The sequence below is a fragment of the Pteropus vampyrus genome, unplaced genomic scaffold, assembly GCF_000151845.1.
Source record: "Pteropus vampyrus isolate Shadow unplaced genomic scaffold, Pvam_2.0 Scaffold2, whole genome shotgun sequence".
Taxonomy (NCBI): Eukaryota; Metazoa; Chordata; class Mammalia; order Chiroptera; family Pteropodidae; genus Pteropus; species Pteropus vampyrus.
This window is the reverse complement of record NW_011888783.1, coordinates 13,213,062-13,230,836: the sequence shown is the minus strand read 5'-3', so window position 1 is coordinate 13,230,836 and position 17,775 is coordinate 13,213,062. Positions and strand designations below refer to the sequence as shown.

General features: G+C 38.0%; 1 protein-coding gene across 1 annotated transcript in view; it reads right to left on the bottom strand.

Moving 5' to 3' along the window:
- The window catches only part of PDE11A (phosphodiesterase 11A), a 327,576-nt gene that overhangs the window by 56,939 nt on the left and 252,862 nt on the right, over window positions 1-17,775 (bottom strand). Inside the window, exons 14-15 of the mRNA XM_011356861.2 lie at window positions 13,871-13,961; window positions 10,181-10,281 (exon numbers count right to left, since the gene is read on the bottom strand). Coding sequence (XP_011355163.1) covers window positions 10,181-10,281; window positions 13,871-13,961 — 192 coding nt within the window. The remainder of the gene's footprint in view (window positions 1-10,180; window positions 10,282-13,870; window positions 13,962-17,775) is intronic.

The following is a 17,775-nucleotide window of genomic DNA, read 5'->3' as shown; positions in this document are numbered from 1 at the left end:
CATTATAGAGTCAGCAGCATGAGCATATGTAAAAATGTTAAAAATAGGAGCACTTTTAAAAACATGGGACTGATAAAATGAACATTTGAAAAATACACAAAATTATGTAATACTCCTTGGATCTAAACCTCTTTGTCATAAGGAACTATGTCATTAACTTCTCAAGCAGATCATTGGGAACCTTGGTTTTCAAGGACAATGGCAAATACCTCTGCTAGTGAAAAGCAACTTACTGGAAAATCTCATTTATAATCAGATATGTTTTTATTGGGCTTTTATCCTGCTCTCCTGACATATGTTCCACTCAGAGAAATAGCAGTCTTTACAAAAGCATCATTTGAACATAACTGCTAAAATTACCCACAAAAATAATTCTAAAGATTGGTTACCAGTCACCCATCACCACATCGAAAAGCTTTCTGGTTTGTAATTTTTCTGCAATGCAAGAAATTATTTGTAAAGTGAGAAATCACCATTCCTGTGTATATTTTAATCAGAAATGTTTTTAAAATTTATATATCTATGTATACCTGTATGTGTATGGATATATTCTCTATTTATCTATTTATCTAACTGTTCTGAATCTATTAAAGGTCCATGAATGTTAGGAAGGTTTTACTGCTGACGTGGCAAATCATGATTGTGACTCTCCTGCAATTTCAACTCCAGAATCGTCAGGCAGGGGTGGCAGAAATGTGTGTGTGGATGGGCTGGAGTGGGTGCGGGGAAGGGGCAGGATATTTATTCTTTCAGTGTTCTTACAGCTCATTCAAAAGGCAAATCAGACATGTGCAATTGATTGTTAAATGTAGATTCTGGAGAGATTCTGGACTTTGGGCATAAAAGCACCAGAGAAGAATAGAAAATTAATAAGCAGATGTTAACTCCAGTAATTATGACTGAAGGAAAAAGTCATATATTTAATTTGAAAGATGAATTATCTTCCTGCTTTAAACCAGCACTGATAACACAAGGGTAAATTAGCACTAGTACCCGCCAACTAAGAATGAAATGACCTGTTTGATGCTGTGCTGATGTTGACAGCATGAACAAATTTGGGAAAATGCAGGAAATCGAAAGATCAGAATGACTTTGAAGTTTAAAAATGGCAGAAGATTACACAACACAAAGCTCTAACATCAGTTCGGTCAATAGTCACCAGGCCAAGAAGTGGGCTAGGGCACTGCTAGATGGCGTGTACTTCAGGTGCCCGACATTTACTTTGTCTGCAGCACATCTCGTGCTGTGGTATTACTGGTTTTTCTCTTCCCCACTGGGCTCTGAGTGCCTGAAAGTAAGAACTAAGTCCTATCTGCCTCTGCATCCCCAGCCACTAGCACAGGGTCTGACATAAAGAAGGTATCAATAAGTGTTAATGAATTTCTCCATTTTAATTCAGTTGCAATATCATGTGGATTGAGATGGGAGGGTGACTATATGTAAAAATGTTTTTGGAATTCAGGAAGAAGTACCAAAATATTTCTTTCATTAAACTGCCACAGGGCTTGTTGTTCAGACATTAGAATCTTTTCAGTGGGTTAATTCATCAGGCTCTGTTAAAATGTAAGAATGTTTGGGAAAGAGCAATGGGTTAATCGTTGTAAGTCATTACACCTTACTATGCAGTAATTTATCCTCTGCCTTTCTAATATGGTGGCTAGTAGAGTGCAGGCAACTGTGGAAATTGAAAACACTGAACGTAGTGAGCTCTTAATAAACATTTGTTGATGATGAATGAATGGATATTCCTGTCTGCATAAGAGTAGAAACATTTTTTGAGTTCCTATTGTATTTTTTTAAAAATAAATTGTTCAAGACATTAATCTAATTTTTAAAAGGATGATCGAACTATGACTCCTAAAAGTCCTAGATAATTTAGTATATTTTACTGCCATTATCAGATGCTTTTGAGAAATGCTGCTTATTGCGTCCCTTTGGAACGACGAAGACAAAGAAACCAGTAGACTAAGCATTTTTTCTTAATTGCTGATGAATATTTGTAGAGCACAAAGGAAATGGAAAAATTTCAATTTGAAGATTAGTCTGATTAATTTAGATAGCCAACCAAAAAGGCATTGGGCACCCAAATGGATTTATAAAATATGAATTATTGGATAATTCTTGGTTTAAATAATGGTCTGAGGCAATGTGGCATGGAGATGTGAGCACAGACAACTTGATGACTTTAGGCAAATTCTTAACTTCTCTAAGCTTAAGTATCCTTATCTATAGGATGAGGATAACAAATCTACCTTATAGGTTGATCTGAGAATTCAATATCATAAAAGTTTGTATTTTGAGAACTTGTTACGTCAGGCAGTGTGTCAGATTTTGAGGCTCCAAGAGTGAGATGGCTGCATTCATGTCCTACTCTAGTGGTGATACAGGGAGACACCATAGTGCCTAGAAAAACGTGGGGCACAGAGCAGGCACCTGGCAGACAAGAGATACAGTGTTATGTGATCACAGCCTGTTGGGAATGGATGCTAAATTATAATTGCTACCTGACACACCAATATCCTCCACAACTGTATTAAAGCTAAAGAACTGCCAACTTCTCATGCTCCAGTTTATCTCAGTTGCAAGCAAGGAGCCTCTAAGCAAGGAGCAGTGTCTGCTTCACCAGCCAGGCTCCTGGGTGACTCTGACCTGGGGCCTCCTCACCAGCCCTTCATTCTGCTGGTGGAGTCTGCAGTTAGTTGAATTGCTACTGGCTTGCTACCTTGGGTGCTGGGAACCAGCCTCAGACATGGGCATACTCAAGTTACTGCTGCACTGAATGCCTGAGTATTCCCAGGACTGGCCTCACTTTCCCCTTTAGTACTCTTAAACTAACAGTTGTATAACTGTGGGGAGAATGGCAGAGTAGTTCAAACACTTTGGAGTTCGACTACTTGGCTCAACTCTCAGCTTTACTATTTGACATTGTGAGCAATTTACTGAATCTCTCCAAACTCAGTTTCCTCCTGTGTATTTGAGGTCAAACATAGTGCCTGTCTAATGAGACTGCTCTAAGTATTAAATGGAATAATGTGTATATAAAGCTCCTAAGTAAGCACACAGGAAATATTAGTAGTTGTTTTTATTATGAATTGTGAAAGCTGCATAGGTCATTTTTGTTGACTTATAGTACAGGGCAGATAAATAGTACAGGGCTTTTGTGACTTTCCTTGAATTTTTAACACATGTAATTTGGGATCTCTCTCTACCTACCCCAACAAGCTTTGTCTTTTATTGTGTAAATTTTTTTTAGTTTTCTGCTTGAATGATTCTTTATAAGATATTTTACATTATCAAAGTTATTAAATTTAAATTACTTAAATTTAAATTATTTTGATTATTTAAATCTTAATTATTTAAGTTACCAAATTACCTTTCAAATAGGTAATCTCCTTTGACCACCACAAGGACTCTCAGGGATTGGTATGGGCTATGTGCCTATTCCCACGTTGCTGACAAGGAAATGAAGCAAAGAGAGATTAAGTGACTTTCTCAAAGTCACACGACTGGTTACCGATAAGGTATATCTAATTCCTGCTTGAGATTCTGAAATTACTATTTAATTATCGAAGCCTTATTCACTGCAGGGACTCAGAACTAGGCACAGAAATTAATTTTAGAAAATCACTCAGCAGAAACTGGAAAATGTTTTCAGTGAGTTGGAAAATCAGACTGAAGAATTAACCCCCAGACTTAGGTTCTGAAACCTAGAAATTCACACTGAGGTTATTTTTGTTTTGCTTTTGTTTTTCAAACTTGTGAAGTCTGCTTTTATCTGTCATTTGCAGGACAGAATCCTGAGGACACCTAAAGCCATTAGAAATTAAAGTTACAAGTTTTCATGGTTATTTTTAAAGAGGTTCCATGTTTCTAGGAATCTTACATTTTCCCCCTCTGGTGCATGGCAGGAGACCCTGCCCCTGGGAATGAATCATAAACCCTTCTCCATAAGGCCTAGACCTTCTTCCTGGCAACCCTTTCTAGACTACTTTCCCCAACTCAGAGAGGAAAGCAGTGAGCTTCCTCTTTCGTTGACCTCAACTGCATCATGATGTTGGATTTGAGTAGTGAGGGCAGAAGACCCAACGCTAATTCAGACTTATAGAAAGCTGCCTCACGTCCTCTTGGCCCACCTTGTTCCAGCTATTGCTCCTTCAATCAGCACTACAACTCATGCCTCGTTGGCCCTATGTTTTGCTTTCTTTCTGACCTGCTTGCAAGTCCTTGTCCCAAGCTTTGCTTTGGGAGAGGGCATGAGGAATGCATGCTGGTTTTCATATTAAACCAATTAATGTATATCTGGGAAGGTCAATATTGCCATGTAATTTATGCCCAATTCAAATAACAACTATTTCTTGATTTTTCCATTATTAAAGGAATAATAGTGATTGTGGAAAAAGCCCCAAAAGAGGATGTATGGGTTCCAGGTTAGCCACTAATCTACACTATTTAACATTTTTGTTTGTTTGTTTTTTGTTTTTTGTTTTTTGTTTTTAGGCAAAGCATCCCTTGGTTTGACCTCACAGATTGCAAGGACCTTGTCAACTACAATCCCTTATTTTTTATTCTTTTACGTCTACAGCACCTGGTCTTTGTAGGTGGTCTCCCATCCAAGTACTAACCAGGCCTGACCCTGCTTAGCTTCACACTACTTAATCTTTCTGAGCTCAGTACCTGATCTACCAAAAAAAAAAAGACTTGGATTACATCATTTCTAACATCCCTTCCAGTTCCACACTGTATATTTGTGAAATAAAAGCATCTGGGTGACTATAGTAGTTGCTTTCCCCCTCATTAACCCTAGGGCTTGTTTTCTCTAAAAATATGGCAACACTTTAAAGCAACTTTAGACAGGCAAGTGAATCAGCCTCCTGAAGGTCTAGATTAGAAAATGGGCACCTATTCAAAACCTCAAAAAACAATAATGCTGAGAAAAAGAGACCAGCCAGCTTCTTTGGGAGTCAGCAAACATTAGCAGGGGCTGCAGCATTAAGATAAGAACAGAGTAATGAGAAAGTGAGTTGTAACCAACTTCCCTGACTGTATTCCAGCGGTCACTCAGTGATTCATCACATCCCTAACAGGCTTGATAAATGAACTCCAACTGTTGAGACTTTTTTCTCCCTTAGAAGTTATTTGGAAACTTGGCTTGGGAAAATGCTTCTACTTTGAGGAAAATAAGGCAAAATCTTGCAAGTGTCAGAGACAAGAAATAAAAATATTAACAGATGCAGGCTTCCATAAATCCCAAATGAAGGAGCATCAATTCAGAAAAAGAGGGAAGATCATGATAGTTAAGTCAAACATGAGAGCCACAAAACATGCAAAATAAATAGGCTATAAAGCAAATGTGGTGGTAGATGTAGCCATTTATAAGACATAAAAGATATTCACAAGATATAAGATGCTTATAAGACATAACATAGATATTGCTACTCCATTTTACACATGCAGAGGCTCAGAGAGGTAAATAGTTTGATGATGCACAGCTAGGTAGTGGCAGAGCTAAGGTTTTAATTGTTTTTAGCATTTTATTTTATTTTATTTTATTTTATTATTACTTTCAAGTGCACAGTACATTGGTTAGATATTTATGTAGTTTATGAAACGATCCCCTTGATTACTCTGTCATCCTTCTGGCTCTACACATAGCCATTACACTAATGCTAACTGCATTCCCTATGCCATGCTCCCCATCCCCATGACCATCTATCAAAAGAAGTACTAATTTCTACTTCTTTAATACTTCACTCCTTTCTTGCAACCACTTAACCTCTGCCTCCCCTCTGGCAGTCACCATATTGTCCTCTCTACTTGTATGTTTTTGATTAGTTTGTTCTTTTTGTTCCCTAGATTCTGCATATAAGTCAAATAATATGGTATTTATCTTTCTCTGACTTATTTCACTCAGCATAATAGCCTCTAGGTCCATCTATATCATTGCAAATGGTAGGATTCCATTTTTTTATGGCAGAGTAATATTCCATTGTATATATGAACCATAACTTCTTTATCCAATTGTCTGTTGATGGGCATTTAGGTTGCTTCCAGATCTTGGCTATTGTAAATTGTGCTGCCATGAACATGGGAATGTATTGATCTTTACAAATTACTGTTTTGGTTTTCTTTGGATAAATACCCAGAAGTGCAATTGCTGTATCAAAAGGTATATCTATTTTAAATTTTTTGAGGAACCTCCAGACTGTTTCTCGTAGTGGCTGTGCCAATTTGCAATCCCACCAACAGTGGATGAGAGTTCCCTTTTCTCCACATCCTCACCAATACTTGTTGTTCTTTGATTTGTTCATGATAGCCATTCTGACAGGTGTGAGGTGATATCTCATTGGGTTTTAATTTGTATTTCTCCGATGATTAGTGACCTTGAGCATCTTTTCAAATATCTATTGGCTAAAGGTTTTAATTTTTTACATATATTTTTAAAATTAACATTTATATTTAACAAAGTAATACATACACAGTTAACAAATCAAACTACTAAAAAGCATACACTTGACCCTTGAATAACTTGGATGTGCCGACCCCATGCAGTTGAAAATCCACATATAACTTTTGATGCTCCAAAAACTTCTATCACCCCTCAGTATCCATGGGGGGATTGGTTCCAGGACCCTGGCAGATACCAAAATTCGTGGATGCTCAAGTAACTTACATAAAATGGTGTATAACAATGCATGTAGTCAGCCCTCTGCATCCTCGGATGCCCAACAGAGGACTGAAAATACTGTTTTTGATCCATGGTTGGTTGAATCCACTGATATGAAACCCACAGATACAGAGGGCCAACTGTATTTATTTAAAAAAATCTGTATAAGTAGACCTGCACAGTTCAAATCTGTGTCGTTCAAGGGTCAACTGTTTAATAAAAAAAGACAGTATTTTCAATATTGCTGCCTTTTCATCCTTTGACTGTATTTCCTAATGCTTTCATTTGATTTTTCCTTTTTTTAATTTTGGCTATTATATTTTTAACTTCCAAGAGCTCTTTCTTCTTCTGTGGTCGTTCCTATTATTTTTGAAAACATTCTGTTCTTGTTTCATGGATATAATACTTAGCTCCCTAAGGGTATTAATAATAGTTTTTTGTTTGCTTCCTTTCCCTGTTTTCCCTGATTCCATTTTTTTCTATTGGTTTTGATCTCTGTGTTTCATATGGGAGGCTTTCATCAATGTTTTGTGACCCTTGGTATATGTATGTAACAGCAAAACATTAAAAGGCTGAGCAGGAGCTGTATGTGTGTGTTCATTGCATGGGATACACTTACACAAACATTGCTCAAGATGTATTTACACTAAGACATTATTCATTGTTTATCTGAATGCAAATTTAACTGGGCTTCTTGTATTTCTATTTGCTAAATCTAAGAACCCTGGGTGTGTAGCTTATGGATTTCTAGCTTCTGGGTGACTGGGCTATGAGCTATGGGTTTTTAATGCAGAGACTCCTTCCATTTTACTTCATCCACCTTCTGAGCTTTGCATCTCATTCCCACCTTGCACTTTTCCGAGTCCAGCGCTCTTTCTTCTATTTCTCCAGAAAATAACCTTCTGGCCTTCTCCAGGAGTGACTATGTTGGTGAAGGACTTTATGGGCTCTGAGTATTCTGTAAACTGACTTTTTAGTAATCTCTCTGTTTTAAGCCTTGAGTGTCACATTCACTTTTCATGGCAATTTTTGTCTCAAAGCACTGAGCAAGGTTCTGCAAGGCAAACTGGCTTTTTTTTCTAAAAGTTGTCCTCCTCTGTGGGTCCTACTTTTCACTTCTAGTCTGCCAGGTTAGTTACCGTTTGTCAGCTGGCCTTCCATTTTCCACAAACGTATTGACATTTCTTATCAGTTATGTGGCCTCTCTCTTTCTCCTTGAAGATTTATGCTTTTTTTTCCCCCTTTTTCCTCTTAAGTTCATTTGCTATTTCAGTAAAGTTTCAGGAGAAAGAAGACATAGACACTTGGGCTGAATATACCAGGTTTAACGTCAATGCCAGAATGAACTTTAAATCCAGACCAATAACCCCAAAGCCTTTACTCCTTCCACCGTTACCATGTAATAAACCATTTGACAGAAGCCAACGGTAAATCGGTGTGGCACAGACTTTCAGTTGTCTACTCCAATACCTCTCCTCTCTTTCCTAGTAATAGAATCCCTAGTTTTTAGTGGGGCATGTGATTATAGATATGTGTTGCTTAACAGTGGGATATGTTCTTTGAAATGCATCGTCAGGTGATTTCATCACTTTGCAAACATCATAGAGTACACTTATATAAACTTAAGTAGTCCACACTCCTAGGCCACATTGTATACCACTATTATATATGCGGCCCATTGCTGACCAAAACATTATTATGCAGCATATGACTATGCCCAGAATAAAGGCTTTCTTTCCTAACTTTCCTTCAGCCTAGCATGGTCAAATGGCTAAACCGTGACCAGTAAAATGTAAGTGGAAGTGTTATGTGGAGTTTCCAGAAAACTCTCTTAAAAGATAACCGGCATCACCTTTTGGTCCCCTTCTTCTTTGTCTCTTCCTTCTTTCTGCTAGCTGAAATGTGGACCTTAGGCCTGAAACTTGAGTAGCTATCTTGGACTAAGGCGGAAACCATGTGTTGAAGGTGACAGCACAGAAAAACAGAAGTAGCGTGTGTCCCTGTCAACTTCATTCAGTTATTCCACCAAGTGCAGATTGCTTATCTACGGACCTCTTTTATGGGACAGAGACATAAGCTACTGTTTTTTTGGGTTTTCTGTCCCTTATAATTGAAGCTAATTTTAACTGACACAATGCCATAAGATTTCAAAGAGAGTGACACACGATTTCTAGAAAAGGTGGTAGAAGAGATGAACCTTAAAGGATAGTTCAGCCAGATGTGGAAGTGGAGGGATAAGATTCCATGTGGGAACAGTAACATGACCGGGGCACGAGGGGCACTGCATGAGGTGTTTTCAAAGGGTAACATGTAGACCAGCCTGGTTGGAGTAGACAAATCATGTTGGAGAGAAGTGGAAGATAAGAATGAAAAATGGTTGAAGGCAGATTATGGAAGACCTTGAAACTCAAACTGAGTTTAGAGGTTGCTTTGAAAGCAATGAAGCTACTGAAGGCTTTTGAGTTGGAGATACATGTCTTAAATGTGAAGAAGAGTTAGAGTGAAGAATTTCAGAGTCTTCTATATGCCAATCTATATAAAGGTATTACAGAGATGACGTTAGGGAGCATGAAGTACAGTAGAGAAAGGAGAACATGGGCTTAAGAACTCACACATAGGATCAAGGAGAAAAGAAACCTATAAAAGAGCCAGAAAAGGAGAGAGAAAGGGAGCTGGATGTTGGGGAAAAAAAGAGTAGAAATTGACAATGGGAAGTCAGCAAACCTTCAGATGCCGCAAAGAAACTAGGAAATATCAGAAATGAGTAAAGGACATTGAATTTGGGGACAAGGAAGTCTCTGGTGACCTCTGAAAAGTACAATTTTGATAGAAAATGAAGGTGGATTCTGCTCTTTAAAGTGTAAATGGGCATTAAGAAAATAAAGGTACTACTGTGCTCCATTTATTTTAAAAGGTAGGCAGTAAAAGAAAGGTATATTGAAAAGCGATTAAATATCTCCATGGGGTCAAGTGAAAGAATTTTTTAGGAAAGGGAAGTTGTTTGGTCTTCAAGAGAAAACTGAACATATCAGTGAAGAAAGAGATTTCCAGGCTGCCAGAAGAGGTGGTACCCGATGAAGCAGGTCTAAGAGGAAATGAGAGGGGTGGAATTTCCAGCTCAGATGGAGGCATGAAATTGGATAAAAGGGAGTAGAGGAGAGGTACAGAATGAGGACTTGGATTTCAAGCTTTCAGCCACAAATCTTTTCCATTAGCATCATCGGTGCCATTATAGACCTGACCAGAAATAATAGTCTGAAATAACAATCCTTCTCTAAAAGTGGCCATCACTTGGTTTGAATCAAAAGTCTCAAACAAGGCTCGTAAAACAGAAGAAAGATATAAATCCCTTGATTGTAGCCCTGCTTTTCTTGTAGATACCACCTTAATGAAGTTCATCTACACATTGATATTAGTGCTAGAATAACAAGCACCCCTCGATATGGACCTGAAAATTGATTACAGGGTGAAACTTTACATATCCATTTGTCAAATAGATCAAATGCCAATACCTACTCAAAGTACAGAGTGAGATCTGTTGCCAATATTGACTGCTTCAAAAGTTGCATGAGGTCACTGTATTCCTTGGAGGACAAATTAGCAAAGATGTTGTGACCCTGTAATGAGAAAGTATAAAGTCACAAAAGACATCATTAAATCTGAGGCTGTTGATTATATATTTTTCCTGTATTAAAACATATACACATGGGAACATGACAAAACTATCTTTTTAAAGCTTAATGAAATTGTATGCAAATACAAACAGATTCCTTGGCAAACACAGCAAAGCCAGACAGTGCAATCATTTTTGATGAAATTGACCAAGGGACACTTTATTATGTCTAGTCTTGAAAAGAAAACTCTGAAAAATGTTTGAACTTGTCTTACTTGGGATATGTTTGTGCCAACAACTTCACTTGACTACCCATGGCCTGTGAAATCACTGAGTGTAGAAGCTGACAAAACATTTGAGAATCTTTCTGACCCTAAAATAAATCCTAGTTTCACTAGTAAAGTCTCAAGTTGGCGTTTTGAAAGTACTTGCTATGGCAACAAATAACTTCAAGGAGGAGAACAAACATTAGACCAGTGGTTCTTAACTAGGGGTGATCTGGGCAATGGGGACTTCTGGCAATGTTTAGAGACATTTTTAATTGTCACCCTGATGAGCGTTGCTACTGGCTTCTAAACATCTTATAATACACAGGACAGCCCGAACAACAAGTCATAACTGCTGAAGTTGAGAAACCCTGTGAAGATCCATCTTGATGAAGTGTGTGGTAGAATAAATTCAGTACATAACTACTGAGTAGCTAGAATTATGTATAAGATACTGTTCTTGGCATAGTTCTTGGAACTAATGGTGACATTTTCCTAGTATCACTTGCAAATACATATGTATCTCCACGCCTTTGAAAAGCACACTTCTGTTCATCAATATTTGTTGTACACTAGGCAGCTCTACAGTGATTTTAGTAAAGTGAAAAATCCTTCTGTAAAGTGACCGACAATCTACTTAATTTTCTTCGAAGGTCAGGACTTTGCATTTATCAGGTTTTTTGTTTGCTTGTTTTTTTTTTTTTTTTTTTTTTTTTGGCGGGGGGAGGCGGGGAGCATGAATACTAACTCATAAACATGTGGCCCAGGAATTGGACCAGTTTTAAACCTAGTGTTGAGAGCCAGAAGATGGTGCAGGAGGAAGGGGGCAGAATGACTGCCTGAGAATAAAATATTCTCCAAAGAGAGGTAAATTAATTCTTTCAGGGAATCAGAATATCAATTAGTAAATTACCGCCTACCAGGCACCAGATGATAATCTGCTCCCCTGCATTAATTTATCTCATTGGGTGAACTCGCCGCTCCTTAAAGACTAGAGTATATTGGTTCCGGTTGGGATCAGATCCAATATTAATAATAATTTTCAAATGAACTCTTCCAGACCCTTAATTCAGCCATTAGGAAGAAGACAAATAACTAAAGGAATGCCACACCATAATTCTGCCAGGGTTTCTTTGCCTGAGCCTTGCCCCATGGATCGATCACAGGCTGGTGTACTAAGGCCTGGGAAAAAGTGGTTGGAAGCTATGAAAATCTAGGCACAAGAATCCAGCCACATGTCTAGCATCCGGCAGTGAGAGAAATACTGGCACACCTCATTTTGTCGCACTTTGCTTTATTGCACTTCACAGATGTTGAGTTTTTGCAAACTGAAGGCAAGACCCTCCACCAGCAAAAAGATTAGGACTCACTTTATTGTGATACTAGCTTTATTGCAGTGGTCTGGACCCAAATCCGTAAAACCTCCAAGGTATGCCTGTATAGCTGTTATGAGCAGTAAAAAGTTACAGTAAAAATATGAATTCCCGGAGAAAGCTGGTCTAAATGTGAGGATCTTGATTATTTTGTGAGAGAGTGCATTTTACCACCTTTAAATGACTTATAGTAACTAACATGATTTTCAGCTGACACACTGACAAAGCTAGCCAGATCAGCTTTCATAATAACAAAAAAACATCAATTTGCAGTGTATTGTTTAGATGCAAACTGGCCTTCTCCAGTGCCTCAAGGGTTTGCTTCCTGAAATAGATTTGTCTCCTTGAAATACTGCTTCCACTTGTTGTTTAGGGAGGAGTGTGGAATTGACGTAAAGAGAACCAAGTTGAGGGAGAAAGTTCTGGGGCAACATTGTCAGGCCATCTAACCTCTCTGTGCCTCTGCATCACTTGGAAAGTGGAATGATAACGACTTCTACATTTTTGCCTTTCTGATGGGCAGGATGTGTGTGTGTGTGTGTGTGTGTGTGTGTGTGCGTGCGTGTGTGTGTGTGTGTGTGTGGCAGAAGCACCAGGGCAGGGCCCGCATGCCCCAGTTGCACACTGCATGGCTCCATTATTATTATTCTGCGTTCTTCATAGATAATTCTGGACTGAAGGGCAACTAATGTATTTCGTTGATATGGAAACAAATTCTGAGTTAGTGGGGTCTGTTTCCAAACGAATGACCTTTCGAGAAAACCTTGACATCCTGTTTATAATCCTTGTTATTACAGAGGTGGGAGTTCCTGGGGTCAGAGGTATAAATCTACTGTATTATTAGTACAGAAGGATAGTCTGAACCCAAGTTCCTGTGGTCCTTACCTTCCTCTTTCACAGCAATTGGCTAAACCAGTGTTTCATGGATTATTCCTGAACCACAGATGCCAGGATGCTGGTTTCTGTCAGAGTTACTGAGAGCCTAACCCTTGATATTTTCTTCCCAACTGAAAATATATCTCCTCCAGAGAATTTGCTCTTCTGCAGCCTCACGCAGGTTCCAGAGTGCTGACTCTTTTATGGGGTCGAAGAAGGCTTTCATGATACTGCAAAAGGCATGCTTTTTCAAGATAGGCTGGAGGAAAAAAACTTCCATATTTAATGATGCTATTCCAGTGAAGCAGGGCCTTAATGATGATAATAATAATAATTAATGGCACAGCTAGAGAACTGACAAATAATGGGGAACAGATGATCCTTTCTTGGCCTCAAAAAAAAAAAAAAATTCTGTACGCCTGCAGAAAATTAAACAGATCCTTCCCTGGCAATTTCGAACTCTTACACGCCTCAGCCAGAGTCAGTAAGTGGTTTTTCTTTTTCTCCATGGAGAGCTAAAAGTATAAAACTACTTCCAAGTCCTGCAATGCCACATGCAGCAAAATAAGGCATATGGCCTTAGCCCTGGGTCTCAAGTTTAGTTGCAATTCTCACTTTCGAAGTGGTCCCACCAGCAATTTTAAGTTCTTATTTTATTATAGGTTTCTCAATTGTGCTAATAAAGTGTAACTTTCTCACCCTCTTTCTGCTTCTATCATTTTTAAAATGGCTTTGGGTTCACTCCTTGTGTTAGTGGGCTTCTGTACCCCTTAAGGAAGGTATGACCATGCTCTGGTGACAAGCTCTAAGCAGTCTCCTCTGCTAAGTGAATCTGGAGAGCCTTCAAACCAATAATGAAACCCAAACAAATCAGCTCAGGTAGAATTTTCTAAGGTCTTTGGTCAGGCATCTGACCAAATAATAAATAAAAAGCCACGAAGAAAAGGTCCAATAGTTTGTCTTAAAAATATTGTTTCACTTCTCAGTGCCTACCTGTGGCACTACAAAGAAAGGGAGGTCAGAAATATTGTTTCACTGGTTTTGTGTCAAGGGAAGAAGCAGAACGTAAGGTCTGTACCTCACTTTGAAGGATCATCACGGCGTGGTTAAAGTGGTGGTGCTCTAAGGTAGCAGAGGTCCCATAGAGTTGGGCCAGGGCAGAGCCACTCCTGAAAGAGGACAGAAGGGTCAGTGACCAAGGCTCTTTATCTGTCAATGATTCCCCACGCCAGCCCTTTGGATCAAACTGCTTTTCCTGTTTTGGCAAAGGACCATGAGCTGATACATTCTAACTGCTTGTATAGTTCACTAATCTATTAAGTAAACCTTTCATGAAACTTCTGTGTGTTAGGCTAGATGCTATGGATGATACAACAGTGAATAAGACTCAGCCCACGATTCTAAGAAATTTACAGACTACTAAAGATAAGACGTGATCATAGGGAAACCGGTGCACATAACACACAAATACCACGGGAAGTGTTTCAGGTTCAATCAAAGTGCTTTGGATGATCTGAGGATAACAGATATATTTTTTTGGCTTTGGGGATCAGGGTAAGCTTCATAAACTAAACCTTACACAGCTTCAGAATGTCCAGAACAATGGTCTTATATCAAATGTATTTGAATCTCTACAGGAAAAGACTTTGTGAATATTTTGCATTTGATCTGCTTTATATGTAAGGTTTACAAGCTTCTACTATGGTTTACCAGCCCTAGTCACACTATGATATCTCAGTGTAGAACTCTAGAAAGTTCTTTAGATTTAGAGTCAGACTTCAGCTCTTGGTAATAGTGGTTTCTTTGTTTCTAAAATTATAATAATACTGTCTACCTCACCAGTTATTTATGAGAATACAATAAAATACTTGCAAGTGCCCATCACAGTGCCTGGCAGATAGTAGATTGTAGTCTATGTTATTAATCAATAATTAAAACACATTTAGATACTTCCATTTAAAATAAATAAGATGATAATTGATGCTTGAAAGGCTTATTTTGAATTATCTTTAAATTTCGCTTATATATATATAAAACGACCCGCTCCTCAACAATGTCAGTTCAGCAAAGTGTTCATTTAAAATGTTCAGGTGTGCTCATTTCCAATTCTTTTGGAGTAGGATGTAGAGCATCCAAAGAGTCGAGAGAGATCCAGAGAATCCTAGGATTTAAAGTGCAGTCTTGGGACTCGGTTGAGGACTCATCCAGGTCTTCGTGTTCTTCCTTGCTCATTGCAAGGAGTTTGGACATTGAAAGGTCAATTTGACCTTAACTTGGGAACACTGGAGACTGACAGCTCGCAGTCTGCCTTGCTAGTGAGAGGAGCGAAGACTGAATCTAAGTGCAGCTTGAAGGATTTCTGTCATAAGCTGCCCTCCATCTCCAGTGTGAGCCACTCCCAGGTCACGGCCACTTTGGGGGCTCTTGGAAAGACTCAGAGCTGCCACATGTTGGAAAAATGACAGCAGAGTTAGGTTCTGTAGGGATTGTTATGAATAGGGTTAATAACGAGGGTACTAGATTTTAATCATATATATTATTTCTTTAAATCTTGCCTTAATCTATATAATTTAATAAGAGAACATTTGTTAGGCTAATCTTGGTAACCAGTGATTAATATTTAATGTTAGTTACTATTTTTTGAATGTAGAGTTCATTTTGATGAAAATTCATTTTTTAAAAAGCACACTGTATTGTGTCTTGTTTATATTTGTCTTGGCTTTTGAAATTCAAGGATGTTTTATATGCATATCGCATCCGAATGCCTGACATGGAGTAGGTGCTTAAAAAAAAATTAGCTGCTTGGCTAATAAGCTTGCAGTGGTATGTCTAGAGATTATAGTTAAAATTGGAAGGTTGACAGTAATGAGTATGTTAACATATTTTATAATAATGTTATTAATAATAATAGTTATCATTAATAAGTACCTATCAGGCACTAGCCAACAGATTAACAGCTTAATACATTATTTCATCTAGTCCTGACAATAACCATGAAATTGTACTGTCTTCTCATTTTATCGATGAGAACATCGAGGATCAGAGAAGTTAAGCTACTTTTCCAAGGTCACAAAGCTAGTAAGTGTAAGTTATTGATTGGAATCCAAGTTTTTAAGCTTCTCATTATATAATGAGAAAGCTAATTATAACTTATACATATCTGATATTTGATTCTCAATTTTTGCCAAGCTGGTTGTCACCAATGAATGATTTCAAAATTTAATTCAGAATTCTATTGGTATAACTGCCTACCACAGGCTCAGATTTCCTGTGATTCATTTCTACTAATCGGCTATGCCGAGATGTGCCTCTCTTACTGGTGTGAATTCCAGTAACAGAGTCATTGATGTAAAGTAGGGTCAAGTTGAAAAATACTATCTCTTCCTTTATCATGTTGGTTTAGCAGAACTTACAAAGTTAAATCAGCTAGATTATCACAAATCACTTTATATTTTCTTTTTTCAGGATGAATAGAATGTTTCCTCCTTTAACTAGGGAACAGCTCATGACAGATACATTGGGGCCTCCCACGCTGCACCTCTCCCTCGCCCCCAGACCCATGTGGCTTCCGAACTGCTGCATTTCATCAAAGGACTCTCAGGGTGTTTGTGCACATGCAGCCATCTAATTGTCTATGGTTTGAGCATCTTCATCATCAGACTCCCTGTTTGTTCCCTTTTGCAATTCCATCTTACATTCTCTCCACCCTCACACAATACTGAGTTAATCATAAAAATAAGTAGACTAATGCTTTGAAAGTACAGAAAGACATTGTGATTCATTCATTCATCTGTCATTCCTTCAACCGACTCTTGATGACTGTTATGATGCCAGGCTGCCGGCCATGTGGAAAGATGCATACAAAGATAAGTAAGACGTGGCTCTTACCCTCAGGAAGCTCACAGTCCCCCAATTTGTGTAGGACACTTTCTCTGACTAGACTTGCACTAACAATGGTCACCCTTCTGCAAGCAAGGTGCCATCTGAACATTCATAGGATGGAGCAAGGCACTAACTCTGCTCTGAGTTTTATAGAGTAAAATTATCTAAGCAATGATGCTTCCATTTCCATATGGATTATTTATTTACACTATTAGATTTGGTTTCTGTCAGATTTTCTAAGACTGCAAAACCTTTCGGTGCTTTCTCTCTAAGGCCAAGGCTTACTGAGAATGCTCCCTATACCTGCTATTACATACACACATACTGTGAATCTCCTGGGATGGAAAGAGTGGAGTCTACAGCCGTTAAAATCAGCAGCAAAAAAATAATTGTTATAAGTGGCAAAAATGTATCTGTTAGGCTAAACTTTATCAAAAAGTATTCTACAGAATATTAGTTCTTTGTAATGTTAAGTGGCATTATGAGCAAAAATAAAAAGAGTCCATGGTAAAATACATTTGGGTAATGCTGGGTTTAAAAAGCTAAACTGTTTCTTCATTGTGGGATTTCCCAGTGGCATCAGTATTTGAAAACAGCCATTGTAATTCTGCAGGAGGGGAACAATGACATGCAGTATTAACCAATCTTACTTGATCATAAAACCATTTTTTAAAAGAGGCCATGTCTTTCATGTAATATACTTCATGTAAAGGTATACTTCCACTTTTCATGTAAAAAATATTAAAAAAGCAATCACATATGGAAAAAATTGACTTTAACACCACACCTCATTTTAATTGTCTGTGGTTAAGTATATCATCATATAAGTAGCTATGGGCACACATATTTTAATAGTGAAAATATTTACACATATATAATAGTGAAAATATTTACATATATAAAATATTACAAATACATATGGTGTGTGGAAAGAAGGAGAAAAAAAGAGGGAGAAAAAGAAGAGTCTCCAAATTCCAGAAGCACAAGGAATATTTATACATGTGATTATTCATGATGCTCATAATTGATTAGGTGACCCCAACAACTAAAGATTTTCCTTTTTGAAAAGGCATCATACTGAGGGGAAATTTATTAAAAAGA